This window comes from Mobula birostris, chromosome 5, assembly GCF_030028105.1.
Source record: "Mobula birostris isolate sMobBir1 chromosome 5, sMobBir1.hap1, whole genome shotgun sequence".
Taxonomy (NCBI): domain Eukaryota; kingdom Metazoa; phylum Chordata; class Chondrichthyes; order Myliobatiformes; family Myliobatidae; genus Mobula; species Mobula birostris.
In genome coordinates, this window is record NC_092374.1 from 59,723,568 (window position 1) to 59,736,146 (window position 12,579).

Here is a 12,579-nt window from a genome sequence, read left to right on the forward strand (position 1 = left end):
TAACGAAAGAAATTGATGAGGGTAGGGCGGTAGATGTGGTCTACATGGATTTTAGCAAGGCATTTGACAAGGTCTCCCACGAGAGACTTATCCAGAAAGTCATGAGGCATGGGATCAGTGGAACCTTGGCTATTTGGATAAAAAATTGGCTTACAGGAAGAAAGCAGAGAGTAGTAGTGGAAGGAAAGTATTCTGCCCGGAGGTCAGTGGCTGGAGGAGTTCTGCAAAGATCTGTCCTGGGACCCCTGCTCTTTGTGATTTTTATAAATGACCTGGATGAAGAGGCGGAAGGATGGATGAGTAAGTTTGTGGGTGTCACGAAGCTTGGAGGAGTTGTGGATGGAGCTGTAGGTTGTCGAAGGTTACAAGAGGATATAGACAGGATGCAGAGTTGGGCAGAAAAGTGGCAGATGGAATTCAATCCGGATAAGTGTGAGGTGATGCATTTTGGAAGGACAAACCAGAAGGCTCAGTACAGGCTAATGGGCGGTTGCTTAAGAGTTTGGATGAACAGAGGGACCTTGGGGTTCAAATCCATACATCTCTCAAGGTCGCTGCATGGGTTGATAGGATAGTTAAGAAGGCCTATGGGATGCTAGGCTTCATTAATAGGGGGACTAAGTTCAAGAGTAGAGAGGTCATGTTGCAACTGTACAAATCTCTGGTGAGACCACACGGAGTATTGTGTTCAGTTCTGGTCACCTCATTATAGGAAGGATGTGGAAGCTATGGAGAGGGTGGAGAGGAGCTTTACCAGGATGTTGCTTGGATTGGAAAACAAGTCTTATGAGGCAAGGTTCGCAGAGCTGGGACTTTTCTCTTTGGAGCGTAGAAGGATGAGAGGGGACTTGATAGAGGTCTACAAGATCATGAGAGGCATAGATAGGGTGGATAGCCAGTACCTGTTTCCCAGGGCATGAATAGCAAACACCAGAGGGCACATTTACAAAGTTAAGGGAGGGAAGTTTGGGGGAGACATCAGAGGTAAGTTTTTTACACAGGGGGTTGTGGGTGCCTGGAATGACTTGCCAGGGATGACGGTGGAGTCTAAAACATTAGGGGTATTTAAGAGCCTCTTGGACAGGCACATGGATGAGAGAAGAATAGAGGGTTATTGGGTAGTGTGTGTTTAGTACTTTTTTTTAGGAATATATGGGTCGGCACAACATCGAAGGCCGAAGGGCCTGTACTGTGCTGTGGTATTCTAGTGTCTAGTGTCTAGGTGTCTGAATATAATTGAGGAAACGTGGGAAGAGACTGTGGGTTGGTGGGTTTAGTTTGGGACTGACAGTGCTTTGGAAATAGAGTGGGGGCACTGTCATTATTTGGACATCAACATAATGCTGTGGGGAAAGAGCTGGGCAGTGGCATGTCTTTCAAGAGGGGAGGTCTGGGGATGAACACTGCAGTTGCGTGGGAGCGTGGCAGTGGGATTAGTTTATGGACAGATGCCAGGCTGTGGATGTGGCAGAGAGCAGCAGGATTCGTCTAGGGACTGACACAAGGCCGTACTAAGAAAGCATAGCAGTGGTATCAGTCTGGGATTGACACAGGCCTTTGGAGACCGTATGGGGCAGTGGCATTTGTTTGGTGGTCTGACACCACTGTGAGAATGAGAGTCACTTGGATTAGTTTGGGGACTGACACAGGGCTGTGTGACGACTGTTGAGAAGTGGCATTGGTCTGTGCTCTGTAATAGGGTTGTGGGGAGAGAGCAGGGCAATGGGATTGGTTTGGGGACTGACACAGGGCTCTTAGGAGAAACTGGGTGTTGGGATTGGTTTGCCCGTGGGAGAATGTGGGGATATGTTGTAAGCTTTGGGACCCACACAAATCTGCTGGGAGAGAGCAGGGCAGTGGGATTAGGTTGAGGGCTGATACAGGGCTGGAGGGTGAGAGAGGGGATATGTCACCAGCAAAAAAATACAAAATGTATTTTTTGTCAGTCTTCACTGTGGAAGACACTACCAGTATGTCTGAAACTTACGAGTGTCACAGGGCAGAAGTGAGTGTAGCTGCTATTACTAAGGAGAAGGTGCTTGGGAAACTGAAATGTCTGAAGGTTAAAAAAAACACTTGGACCAGATGAACTACACCCCAGGGTTCTGAAAGAGGAAGCCGAAGAGATTGTGGAGGCATTAGCAATGATCTTTCAAGAATCATTAGATTCTGGAATGGTTCCAGAGAACTGGAAAATTGCAAATGTCACTCCACTCTGTAAGTGAGGAGACAGAAGAAAGAAAATCATAGGCCAGTTAGCCTGTCTTCAGTGGTTGGGAAGATGTCAGAGTATATTATCAAAGATGAGGTTTCAGGGTTCTCGGAGGCACATTGTAAAATAGGCCAAAATCAGCATAGTTTCCTAAAGGGGAAATATGTTGGAATTCCTTGAGGAAGTAACAAGCAAAATAAACAAAGGAGAATCAGTGGATATTGTTTACTTGGATTTTCATAAGGCCTTTAACAAGGTACTGCACATGATGCTGCTTAACAAGAGCCCATCTTAGGTACTAGCCTCCATAGTATCCAAGACATCGTCAAGGAGCTGTACCTCAGAAAGGGGGTCCATTATTAAGGACCCCCATCACCCACAACATGCTGCCTTTTCACTGTTACCATCTAGGAGGAGGTACAGAAGCCTGAAAGTACGCGCTCAGTAATTCAGGAACAGCTTCTTCCCCTCTGCCATCCAATTCCTAAATGGACATTGAACCCTTGAACACTAACTGACTTTTTAAATATTATTTCTGTTTTTGTGCAATTTTAATTTTAACTATTTAGTATACATATACATACACACACACACACACACACACACACACACATATATATATATATATATATATATATATATATATATATATATATTTATTGTAATTGACATGTTTTATATTATCATCTATTGAATTGTACTGCTGCTGCTAAGTTAACAAATTTCACAACATACGCCGGTGGTACTAAAACTGATCCTGTTATCACAGGGAAGACACTAGCATGTATAGATGATTGGCTGACTGGCAAGAGGCAGAGTGGGAATAAAGGAATCACATTCCACTATTTCAGGAATAGGTGTGCATAGTTCCACTCTGTCAGATCAACATTTTGCTAATGAACTTTGACGACTCTTTTTTTTTGTTTAAAGTAATTTGGGAATTGCTGGCAAAACAAGAGGTGGCATGGCTGATTGCAGCTGCTTCTGCAGGGTCAACCAAAGGTGTTACTGACCTTTTTAAAGATATTTTTTATGATTACAAGACCCTCCTGGACATAAAGAACTTAAAGTACTGTAAGTTTACCCCATTAGTGAGTTGCTTGTTGGTGGAGAAACTAAAGGAGCTGACTTGGTGCCAACTGTGCTGCTGCCTGCGTCAGAGGCATCAGTGCATAAAGGAGGTGTGCAGTCGAACAGTCAGTGATTATCTTAGTCGCTTTTCTTGTGATTGCAAGACCTTGTTGGACATTGTTTAATGTGGAATGCTGCAATTCTGATTCACTGATTCACTGGTGGATGGCAGGGGCGGATGGCGGGGAGCTGCATGGCCTCGGTTGTAGCGAGGACTAGGCCTCAAGCCACAGTGTTGCCTGTTTACAGCCACCCAGGAGAGAGGCATCAGAGTCAATGCGCTCCATTGGAGGCAGTGTGCAAGTTGGAATTGTTGCTGCCCCTCAGTGTTCACTCAGCAGGAGAAGCCGCGATGTGTTTGAATTCAGGTTTGTGCAACATTCACGGACTCAGGGTCTTGGACCTTATCTTTTTGTGTGACTGTAAGGCACATATAAAATAGCAAGCACAAATAAGGTGTTTATTTGTGCTTGCTATTTTATATGTGCCTTGTGCTGTGAATGATTGTTGGTACTGTGTTTTGCACATAGGGCCCAGAGTAGGGCTGTTTCGTTTGGCTGTGTTCATGGGTGTTATGTATGGCTGAATGATAATTAAACTTGAACTATGAACTACCTATCTTGAAAAGGTGGTGATAAGCCATCATAATGAGACGCTACCCACGCAGTGCCCAGTTTTGATACAATTGGGGTACCTTGTTACGTCACTTCATAGGGAAGTTGCGTTATCATGATGCTGTGGGTCTTAAGTATATGACAGATTGAGTATGGACAATTTCCTATATATATATATATACACACACACATGCTTAGCAATGGTTAGGGTGCTTTTGATACCTTAGAGAGTCAGAAAAATATGGCATGGAAACACATGCCCTTTGATCCAACTTGTCCTTGCTGACCAAGGTGCCTTCCTGAGCTTGTCTTGTTATTGTTTTGATGTTTGTCAGCTGCCACTTTGATTGTTCAGGTTGTGTTTGCCAACATGGGCACTCGAAGAAAATAAATAAACTTCCTTAAAGGACAAATCTAACTTGCACATCTTTAATATGCTAAGATCTAACTTGAACCAGATTGGCTTTTATGACAGTCAACGTTATTGATGCTAAATTTTGAACAAATAACTGAATTAAAGTTCCCAGCTGCCACGATGAGATTTGCTTATGATTCCAGATAATTCATCCAGCATTTCAAGTTCAGTTTCCTGTATTGCAACTGAATGGTGTCATTGGCTGAAAAATCCTTTGGGATCTCCTGAAAGTAATGAGGAAGGTGTAATTACTTTCAACAACATTCTTGGACTTATGGGTGAAAATGAGTAAGTTTTAAGAGTTATTTTGTGTCAAAAATTATTAACAAATGAAATGTGTGCATCATTTGAACTATTAGGTGTTGCTTTCATCATCAGGTTTGGTGGTAATTGAATTAATTGCACCAGGACTGTACACCCTGATTAAAGTACACATCTTTAGTGATAACAATATTGTCATCCATGTTAATGAAACTGTCTTATGTTATGTTTAAAAAATAAGGATTTTTTTAATGGAATGAAGGTGAAATAATTGTGCTCTGTGATATTAGTCAATTACATTGCTTGAAGGAAGATTTTAATTTGCAAATAAATTCTAAGAGAAACAGTACATAACTGAGCCCAATACAGTTTTGTTATGTGCCTGTGGTGTTGCTGCAAGTTTTTCATTACATTTGTGTACTTGTATACTATACTTGTGTATACGACACTCAACTTTGACTTTTAAGATGTTTTAGTGATAATAACTGGATTGCAGCCAAAATGAAACCTCTAGCCAATAATTCATCCCCATTAGGAAATTTCAAAGCACCGAGCAGTAAAAAGCAATTCCTATATTATTTGTTCTGCTGATGGATGAAAAAAATAAACTTATTTGTGATCAGACATTTCTAAACCATACTAAGTTAAACAATGGACACATTTGAAAAAAGAGGCAAAAACGAAATAGACGATGTAAAATCTTTCTCTTTAATTGGCATTAGAGCCATGTTTAGTGGTAATGTGACATACTGTACTGTTTATTTAAAATATATATTGTGGAGGAAATAAATTGGATTTGCACTCACACCATTTACAATCAGTTGATGCATAGATGGAGAGACTTTCCTGGCAATGTGATAATTATGTTGTTGAACAGAGGAATCCTCGTTTAAGATCATGCCTATGTCTCACCTCTAAGATTTTAAACAGTATCAAACATCAAGGACGCATGTTTATGATCTTTCACTTCTGTCAAGAACAGGAGTTCAATGTTTTTGTAAAAAGCCATATCTAAATTTTGCATTATCCTTGTTGTTAATGTAAAGCTCAATCAGTCTTTGAGAGCCCAATCTGCCTTGGGACTGGACATCCCTTTTCCTTCAGCAAAGTGACATAAGAACATTCAAGTAAAAGTGGCAGAGGCTGGGAGGAGGTTTAGGGGAAAGTGCAAACTTTGCTACAAATACTATATCGACCCTTTGTCTGACTCTGAAATACCCAAGCTTTTGCCTTTTATATTCAGTCATGTATGACCTAATTTACCTGTGAATTTTGGCATTAGTTTTTCCATTGATAGGTAAATATTGCACGTCACAAATACAAATCTATAACCGTTGATCAGCAGGTTTGTTCACAGTATAGATTTTGTTTTAAAAAAAATGTGTGTGTGTGTGTGTGTGTGTGTGTTATCTTCAGAATGAACCAAACCTGTCTGAGGATTTGCAAAGTAAATCTGCTGATTTACTAATATTAAAATCAGGAGAGCATTATTGGACCACCTTTCACACTTTGATATTTTTGCATTTCAAAGATAGAGGAAATGCTGCCTTTGCACACTTGTAACGATCACTTCAAGGTTTAGAAGTCCCATATTTGGTCTGAGATTGTCGTAAATCTTGCCCAGTTACAGCATCTCTTCCACAACTAGAGATTATTACCCAAAACAAATAACCTAATCTGGATAAGATGTTAAATAACCCTTAGTACTTTGACCTAACCTCTTAAAAATTTGGCAATGAAATTGGAGCATCGTTGGCAAAGCAAGTATTCACTGTATGTCCAGAGTGCCCTTGCACAAAGTGCCTTCCTTGTCTAGTTCACAGGGCAGTTAAGAGCAAGGAAATACACTGGGTTTGTTGTCATATATGGGCCAGGGAAAGCTATTTCCTTCCCTTAACGTCACTGGTGATTTCTGTAACAATCCAGTGGTCGTGATTATTGTTGCTTTATTCAAAGTTTACTGAGTTTAATTTACACAACTATCGTGATGCTGAGATATAAACTCAAGCCTCCAGGATCTTTATTATGAAGACTGTATTGTGGGAATCCTAACCAGTATATTTTCACAGCCTTTGAAATATATTTTCAACTTTTACAATGCACTCTTTGAATTAGAAGGTTGTGTGTTTATTCCAAAATATTGAGTGCAAAAACCAAAAGTACAGAGTTGATATATTTCAGGTGAAATATTAAGGTGCTCCACTGGATTTAAGTCAATGCTCTCATGGCATTATTTCAGAGTAGGCGAACAGTTCTGGACACTCATTAGCCAACAATCAACATGTTATTAGAAGATTATGGTCAGCATTACTTCAGGAATGTTACTATATGCCAATTTACAGCTACATGTACATTACAGTAATGACCTCACTTTGTTGGTTGTACTGAGTTTCGGGGTGCTGTGAAAAGAACAGGGAAGGTGCAATGGAAATGCAAGAGTTTTGTTCTACTTTCTAATTTATGTTTAACAGCTGGATCTCCTATTTCTGTCATTACTTAAACTTGTAGAATGCTGCTAGACCTATACCTTTGAAAATACAACAGTGAAAGGCTGAAGATATCAATGTAACATTAGGCTCCAGTGCTCATTTAGAAAGTTGTTGGTTTCAGCAGCAAATGATCTAGCTGTGTGTGTGTGTGTGTGTGTGTGTGTGTGTGTGTGTGTGTGTGTGTGTGTGTTGAGAGGGAGGAGAGGGAGGAGAAGGAGGAGAGGGAAGAGAGGGAGGAGAGGGAAGAGAGGGAGGAGAGGGAAGAGAGGGAGATGGAGGAGAGGGAGGAGAGGGAAGAGAGGGAGAAGGAGGAGAGGAAAGAGAGGGGAGAGGGAAGAGAGGGAGAGGGAGGAGAGGGAGGAGAGGGAGAAGGAGGAGAGGGAGAGGGAGGAGAGGGAGAGGGAGGAGAGGGAAGAGAGGGAGAGGGAGGAGAGGGAGGAGAGGGAAGAGAGGGAGAAGGAGGAGAGGGAAGAGAGGGAAGAGAGGGAGAGGGAGGAGAGGGAGGAGAGGGAGAGGGAGGAGAGGGAGAGGGAGGAGAGGGAGAGGGAGGAGAGGGAGAGGGAGGAGAGGGAGAGGGAGGAGAGGGAGAGGGGGAGAGGGGGAGAGGGAGGAGAGGGAAGACAGGGGGAAAAATGTGATGTGAGGGCATGTGTGCATCTGGCTGCATAGAAAAGAAGATAAACCTGGATGGAGACACTAAAGAAAAATTGCCAAAAAAGCAATTGCAAATATTCCACCCATGTGATGATTGTGAATGGTCTTTAGACGGCACAGTTATCCATTCACTTGGCCATTCATAGTCCTGATGAAGGGTTTTGGCCCAAAGCATCAACTTTTCATAGATGCTGCCTAACCTGCTGACTTCCTCCAGCATTCTGTGTGTGTCATTCACGGTACTGTTTGCAGAGTGCTTTTTATTTGGCAACATTTACCATGACAGCCCAGCACTCATATGTGTATATGCTTAGGATGAGAGGAAGGTGAAGTCCTAACACTTTTTAATATGGATGGGAGCTTCCATCTGTCCCTATGAGCCTGCCAATGACTTGAAATACTGTTCACTAAATACAGTACTACAAATGTGTGATAACGAGATAAATAACTTCTAATGGGGTAGATAGTTTTCCTCCAGTCCTTTGCAAAAAGTGTAGAATATTGTAATCATTGTGTTGTAGTGCTTCCAATAACCAAATTTCAGAAAAATGGATACACTGTGTCTCCACGACAGCATTATAGATTTAATGCAGGTGACTGAACAAGAACAAGAATTTATTCCCTCATACTTGCAGGTGGTTTTGCAACATTATCAATATTCGGTTGTCTAAATTGTCAGTAATCAGAGGGTATGGATTTGTAATTTGCAACAGATGGGATTTTAGATGTAGTTTCAAGTAGGGTTTTGGAATATACTCCTTGAAAGGGCAGCAAAAGCAGATTCAAAAGATGCACAGCTTGAGTAACAGAAAAGGGGCATTTTACAGAGATCTGAACAAAGGGGCGGGACTAACTTAACTCTTCCAAACAAGTGGCACACTGTAGGACTCCGTGATTTCTCCATGCTTTGAAAACCAATGTGCTTGTTAATGTGTTTCACAGGACTTTGGGGCTCATAAAATCTAAAATCTAACTTAAACTTAGAAGTCCAAAAGGACCAAAACTACTTGTTAAGTCTGTTAGCCATTTTTTAAAATCCATTTAGCACTTGTGCAAATTGGCCCTTGACTTTTGAAACATGTCTATTATAACCACCACTTTTTGGTGAAATCCATCTGATTACTTAAATGCATGCACTGCCAGAGTTTTAAATTTCATGTTTGACCTTAAGGATGGACAATATTATTTACATTCTTATTGCAGTAGCATACATGCTTATGAATAAGAGCCAGCAAACGCACTCGTAGCAACAATTACATTATCACTTGACGAGGAATAGAACTTGAACCACAAAAACTACAGATACTTGCAAATTATTTTTAAAAATACTGTACAATCCTTCCTCGAAAGGCTATCAAATATTAACAAATAGCAGTTCACAAAATTCACCAATGTTTAGTATCAAAATTATTTCTCCCTTTGTGCTATTAATCTCACTGAACATGTTTATTGTACCTTCAATCTCTCCTTTAGAAGTTAAAGGAGCTACAGTATGCCAACTGGGTTCTGGGTTTGGAGTACAGGAGGGCTCCTTTACAGCTGACTATTTATGAATTCCCAGTCTACCATAATATTAATACAACATTGATTTCAGTTGGCTGAGAATGAGCCAATTGAACAGACTTTAAATGGTTGAGAAGGTTTAATGAGATGTTTATGTAGGCTTTCTTTATCAGTTTAAATTGAACATTGGAAAAGGACAAATCCAGGCCTTGCAGTCTGTTGTGCCATTTACTCAGATCATAGCCGATCTATATCTTAACTATATCTATCTGCCTTGATTCCTTATCCTTTAAATAACTAAACAATTTACTAATTGCAATTTTGAAACTTGCAGTTGGCCTAACTGAATCTTCAAATAATATTTTATTTTGAAAGAATGAAAAGGTTGGAAGTGTTTTTGCCAGAGAATGGAAAGTTGACGGGAGATTTCATTAATCATGAATGAGGCAGGGAGAAACTGTTACTGTGGCTTATCCTCTTCCCCCTGATGTCCCTAGTCCTTTGTTTTCTTCCATAGTCTACTCCTCTCTCCTGTAAGATTCCTTCTTCCACCTCTTACCTTTTCCACCTATCAACTCCCAGTTTTTCACTTCATTCCCCCCTCCTCCAACCACCTACCTTCCCCCTCACCTGGCATCACCTATCGCCTTCTAGCTTGTACTCCTTCCCCTCCCCCCACTTTCTTTCTTTGGCTTCATTTCCCTTCCTTTCCAGTCCTGATAAAGGATCTCAGCCTGAAATGTTGACTGTTTATTCCTTTCCTCAGCCTGATCTGCTAAGTTCCTCCAGCATTTTGTAAGAGATCCTCAGCAGTTTTGGCAGTGTCCATGGAGAGAGAAATAGAGATAATTTTTAAGGTGCATGAATTCTTAACTGAGTTCTGATGGAAGGTCATTTACCAAAAACACTAGAGGCACAAGGGACTGCAGAAGCTGATATATGGAACAACAATCTGCTAGAGGAACTTAGTACATTGAGCAGCACGTGGAGCTGTGGGGTTGTGAGAGATGAGAATTTTATTAATGTTTTGGGTTGAAACTGTATCGAGGCCAGAAGCCTTATGACCAGATTGCTGCACCAGAAATCACTATCTCAGTTTCTCTCTTCACAGATACCACTATTCCTGCTGAGTATTTCCAGTATCTTCTGCTTTTCTTTCACATTTCCAGCTGCCTACTTTTTTTTTGTTTGAGGTGTCGCTCCTCATCGTCAGTGGGATTTTGAGCAACCTTCCTCAGCAGCAGGGAAGGCACTAGAAGAACTCAGCAGGTCAGGCAGCATGTGGAGGGAAATTGACAGTTGGAAGTTTCTGATTGAGACCCTTCATTTGTATCATAACCATTTCAGATTAAGGATCTTGTTCTGAAACATCAACTAGGTGATGAGTCTCAAATAGAAATATTGACTAACCATTCCCCTCCATAGTTGCTGCCTGACCTGCTGAGTACCTCCATCATTTTGCTTGTTGCTACAGATTCCAGCATCTGCAGTTTCTGGTATTAACCTTCAAGCAACAGCTCAGTCCAGGACAGTACAAGATTAACTAACCCACTTATGTCAATGAGATGACTCAGCCCTTCCTCATTTGTAGTGTGCCAAGGCAGAGGAAGAGAAAGAGAAAAAGAGAGACTGGTGGAAACATGAAGGAGGGGAGAAAGAGCGTTAGGTCTGGGCACCTATAAAGCACACGTTAGTAATCAAACACACAGCGAGGAGAGGGGAGAGAGGGTTGGTACACATTATGTGAAGCTCTGTTTGCTGCTGTCAAAGCTCCGGAAAGCCGTGGCTCTCCCAAGCGCCTTGAGAGAAAAGCCCTCAGACCTGACGTCGGGCCGAGACGAGCGGCTACGCTGGAATGGACCGTGCAAGGCAGCAGTGGCGATGGTGGTGGTGGTGGCCACTGAGTTGCGCTGCCTGTCCAGTCGGTCACTGATGGAGCAGCTTTTCCTGGCATGAGGCGCCGGGCTGGCGGGATCGGCCGCCGTGCAGCTGTTGGCCCGTTCCAGCTTGTAGAGGGCGGGCGGGGTTCCCCCACCGAGGCCTCCGACCTCTTCGTCCTCATCGTTCTCTGAACTGGGGTGGCTGAGCTCGGCCTCCCGCTCTGGGTGACAGGCAACACTGTCGTCCAGGCCGCTGGAGTGGTCGCCGTGCGAGCCACTGGACAGGGGTGAGTGTTCAGCGTGGAGGGTGCTGGCGGCGGCGGCAGCGGACACGCAGCGGGTGTCGATGGAGTCGGTAATACTGGTATACTCAGCTGTTTTCACTGGGACGCCCAGGCAGCCATAGTAACCGTGGGATGACGACGATGATGGCAAGGCAAAGCTGTGCGACTTAACCACCAGGCATGAGGCCTCGGCACATACTGCCGGGCTACACAGGTACCGGCTGCTCTTGGAGCGCTCCAGTGGCTGCGACTCGCCCGCCCACCAACTGTCCGGCGGACCGTCTCCCACCAGCAGCTCATCCGCGGGCACAGGCACCTCCTCCTCAGGCCAGCCGGGTGCTGGCGCCCTCAGTAGGGCGGCCACTACATCGGGCGGGTGAAGGGCGGCTGGCACCCGGAGAGAGGAGCTGTCGGCTTCCGTGTCGACACAAGCCAGCCCTTTTTTTCCATCGGCCGTCTCAGGCTTGGGCACCACTGCCACCATCTGTGAGCTGCTAGCCCTCTGCAAGCTCAGCGACCTCTCCTTGAAGGGGAAGTCGCACCTCTCGCTGCCAGCCCTTGGTTTCGGGCTTACCAGGTAGAAGGAATGGCTCCTCATTCTTGGCATGACGATGGGCGACGTGGGGGACACTGGCTCCTCAGCCACATGCTCTCCGCATTCGGGCAGCCGGTACCCCCCGCAGTTGCCCTCCTGGCTGTTGAAGCTGCTCTGGCGCAGGATGCAGGCGGCCTCGGTGCAGTCCGATGACGTCCTGGATGGCACCTTGTTGCCCTCGGCCTTTTCCAGGCCGGCCAGCCGCTCCAAGGCCGTTGCCATGCGCGCCGCCAGCTCCTCCAGCTGCCCCAGCCTGATGTCCATGGTCTGCAGGGACGCCTTCATGAAGTGTTCCCTCTCATTCACCTCCTCCAGCCGCATCGACATGTTGTCTACCCTGTGCAATAAACACCACACAAGCTCATTAAAAGCCAACGCCAATACCTGTACTTTCTGAGAAGCCTAAGGGAATTCAGCATGTCGCTAGTGAGAGAGAACATAAAACTTTGAAGAGTACAGCACAGGAACAGCCCTTCCGTCCACAATGTTGTGCCAGACCAGCTAAAAAGGCAAATCAGAAACATCCTAAAACTAATCCCTC

General features: G+C 43.8%; 1 protein-coding gene across 1 annotated transcript in view; it reads right to left on the bottom strand.

Moving 5' to 3' along the window:
* Window positions 1-11,018: 11,018 nt before the first annotated feature.
* Window positions 11,019-12,579, bottom strand: part of trpm3 (transient receptor potential cation channel, subfamily M, member 3) — a 357,718-nt gene continuing 356,157 nt past the window's right edge. The window contains exon 26 of the mRNA XM_072259452.1: window positions 11,019-12,375. Coding sequence (XP_072115553.1) covers window positions 11,019-12,375 — 1,357 coding nt within the window. The remainder of the gene's footprint in view (window positions 12,376-12,579) is intronic.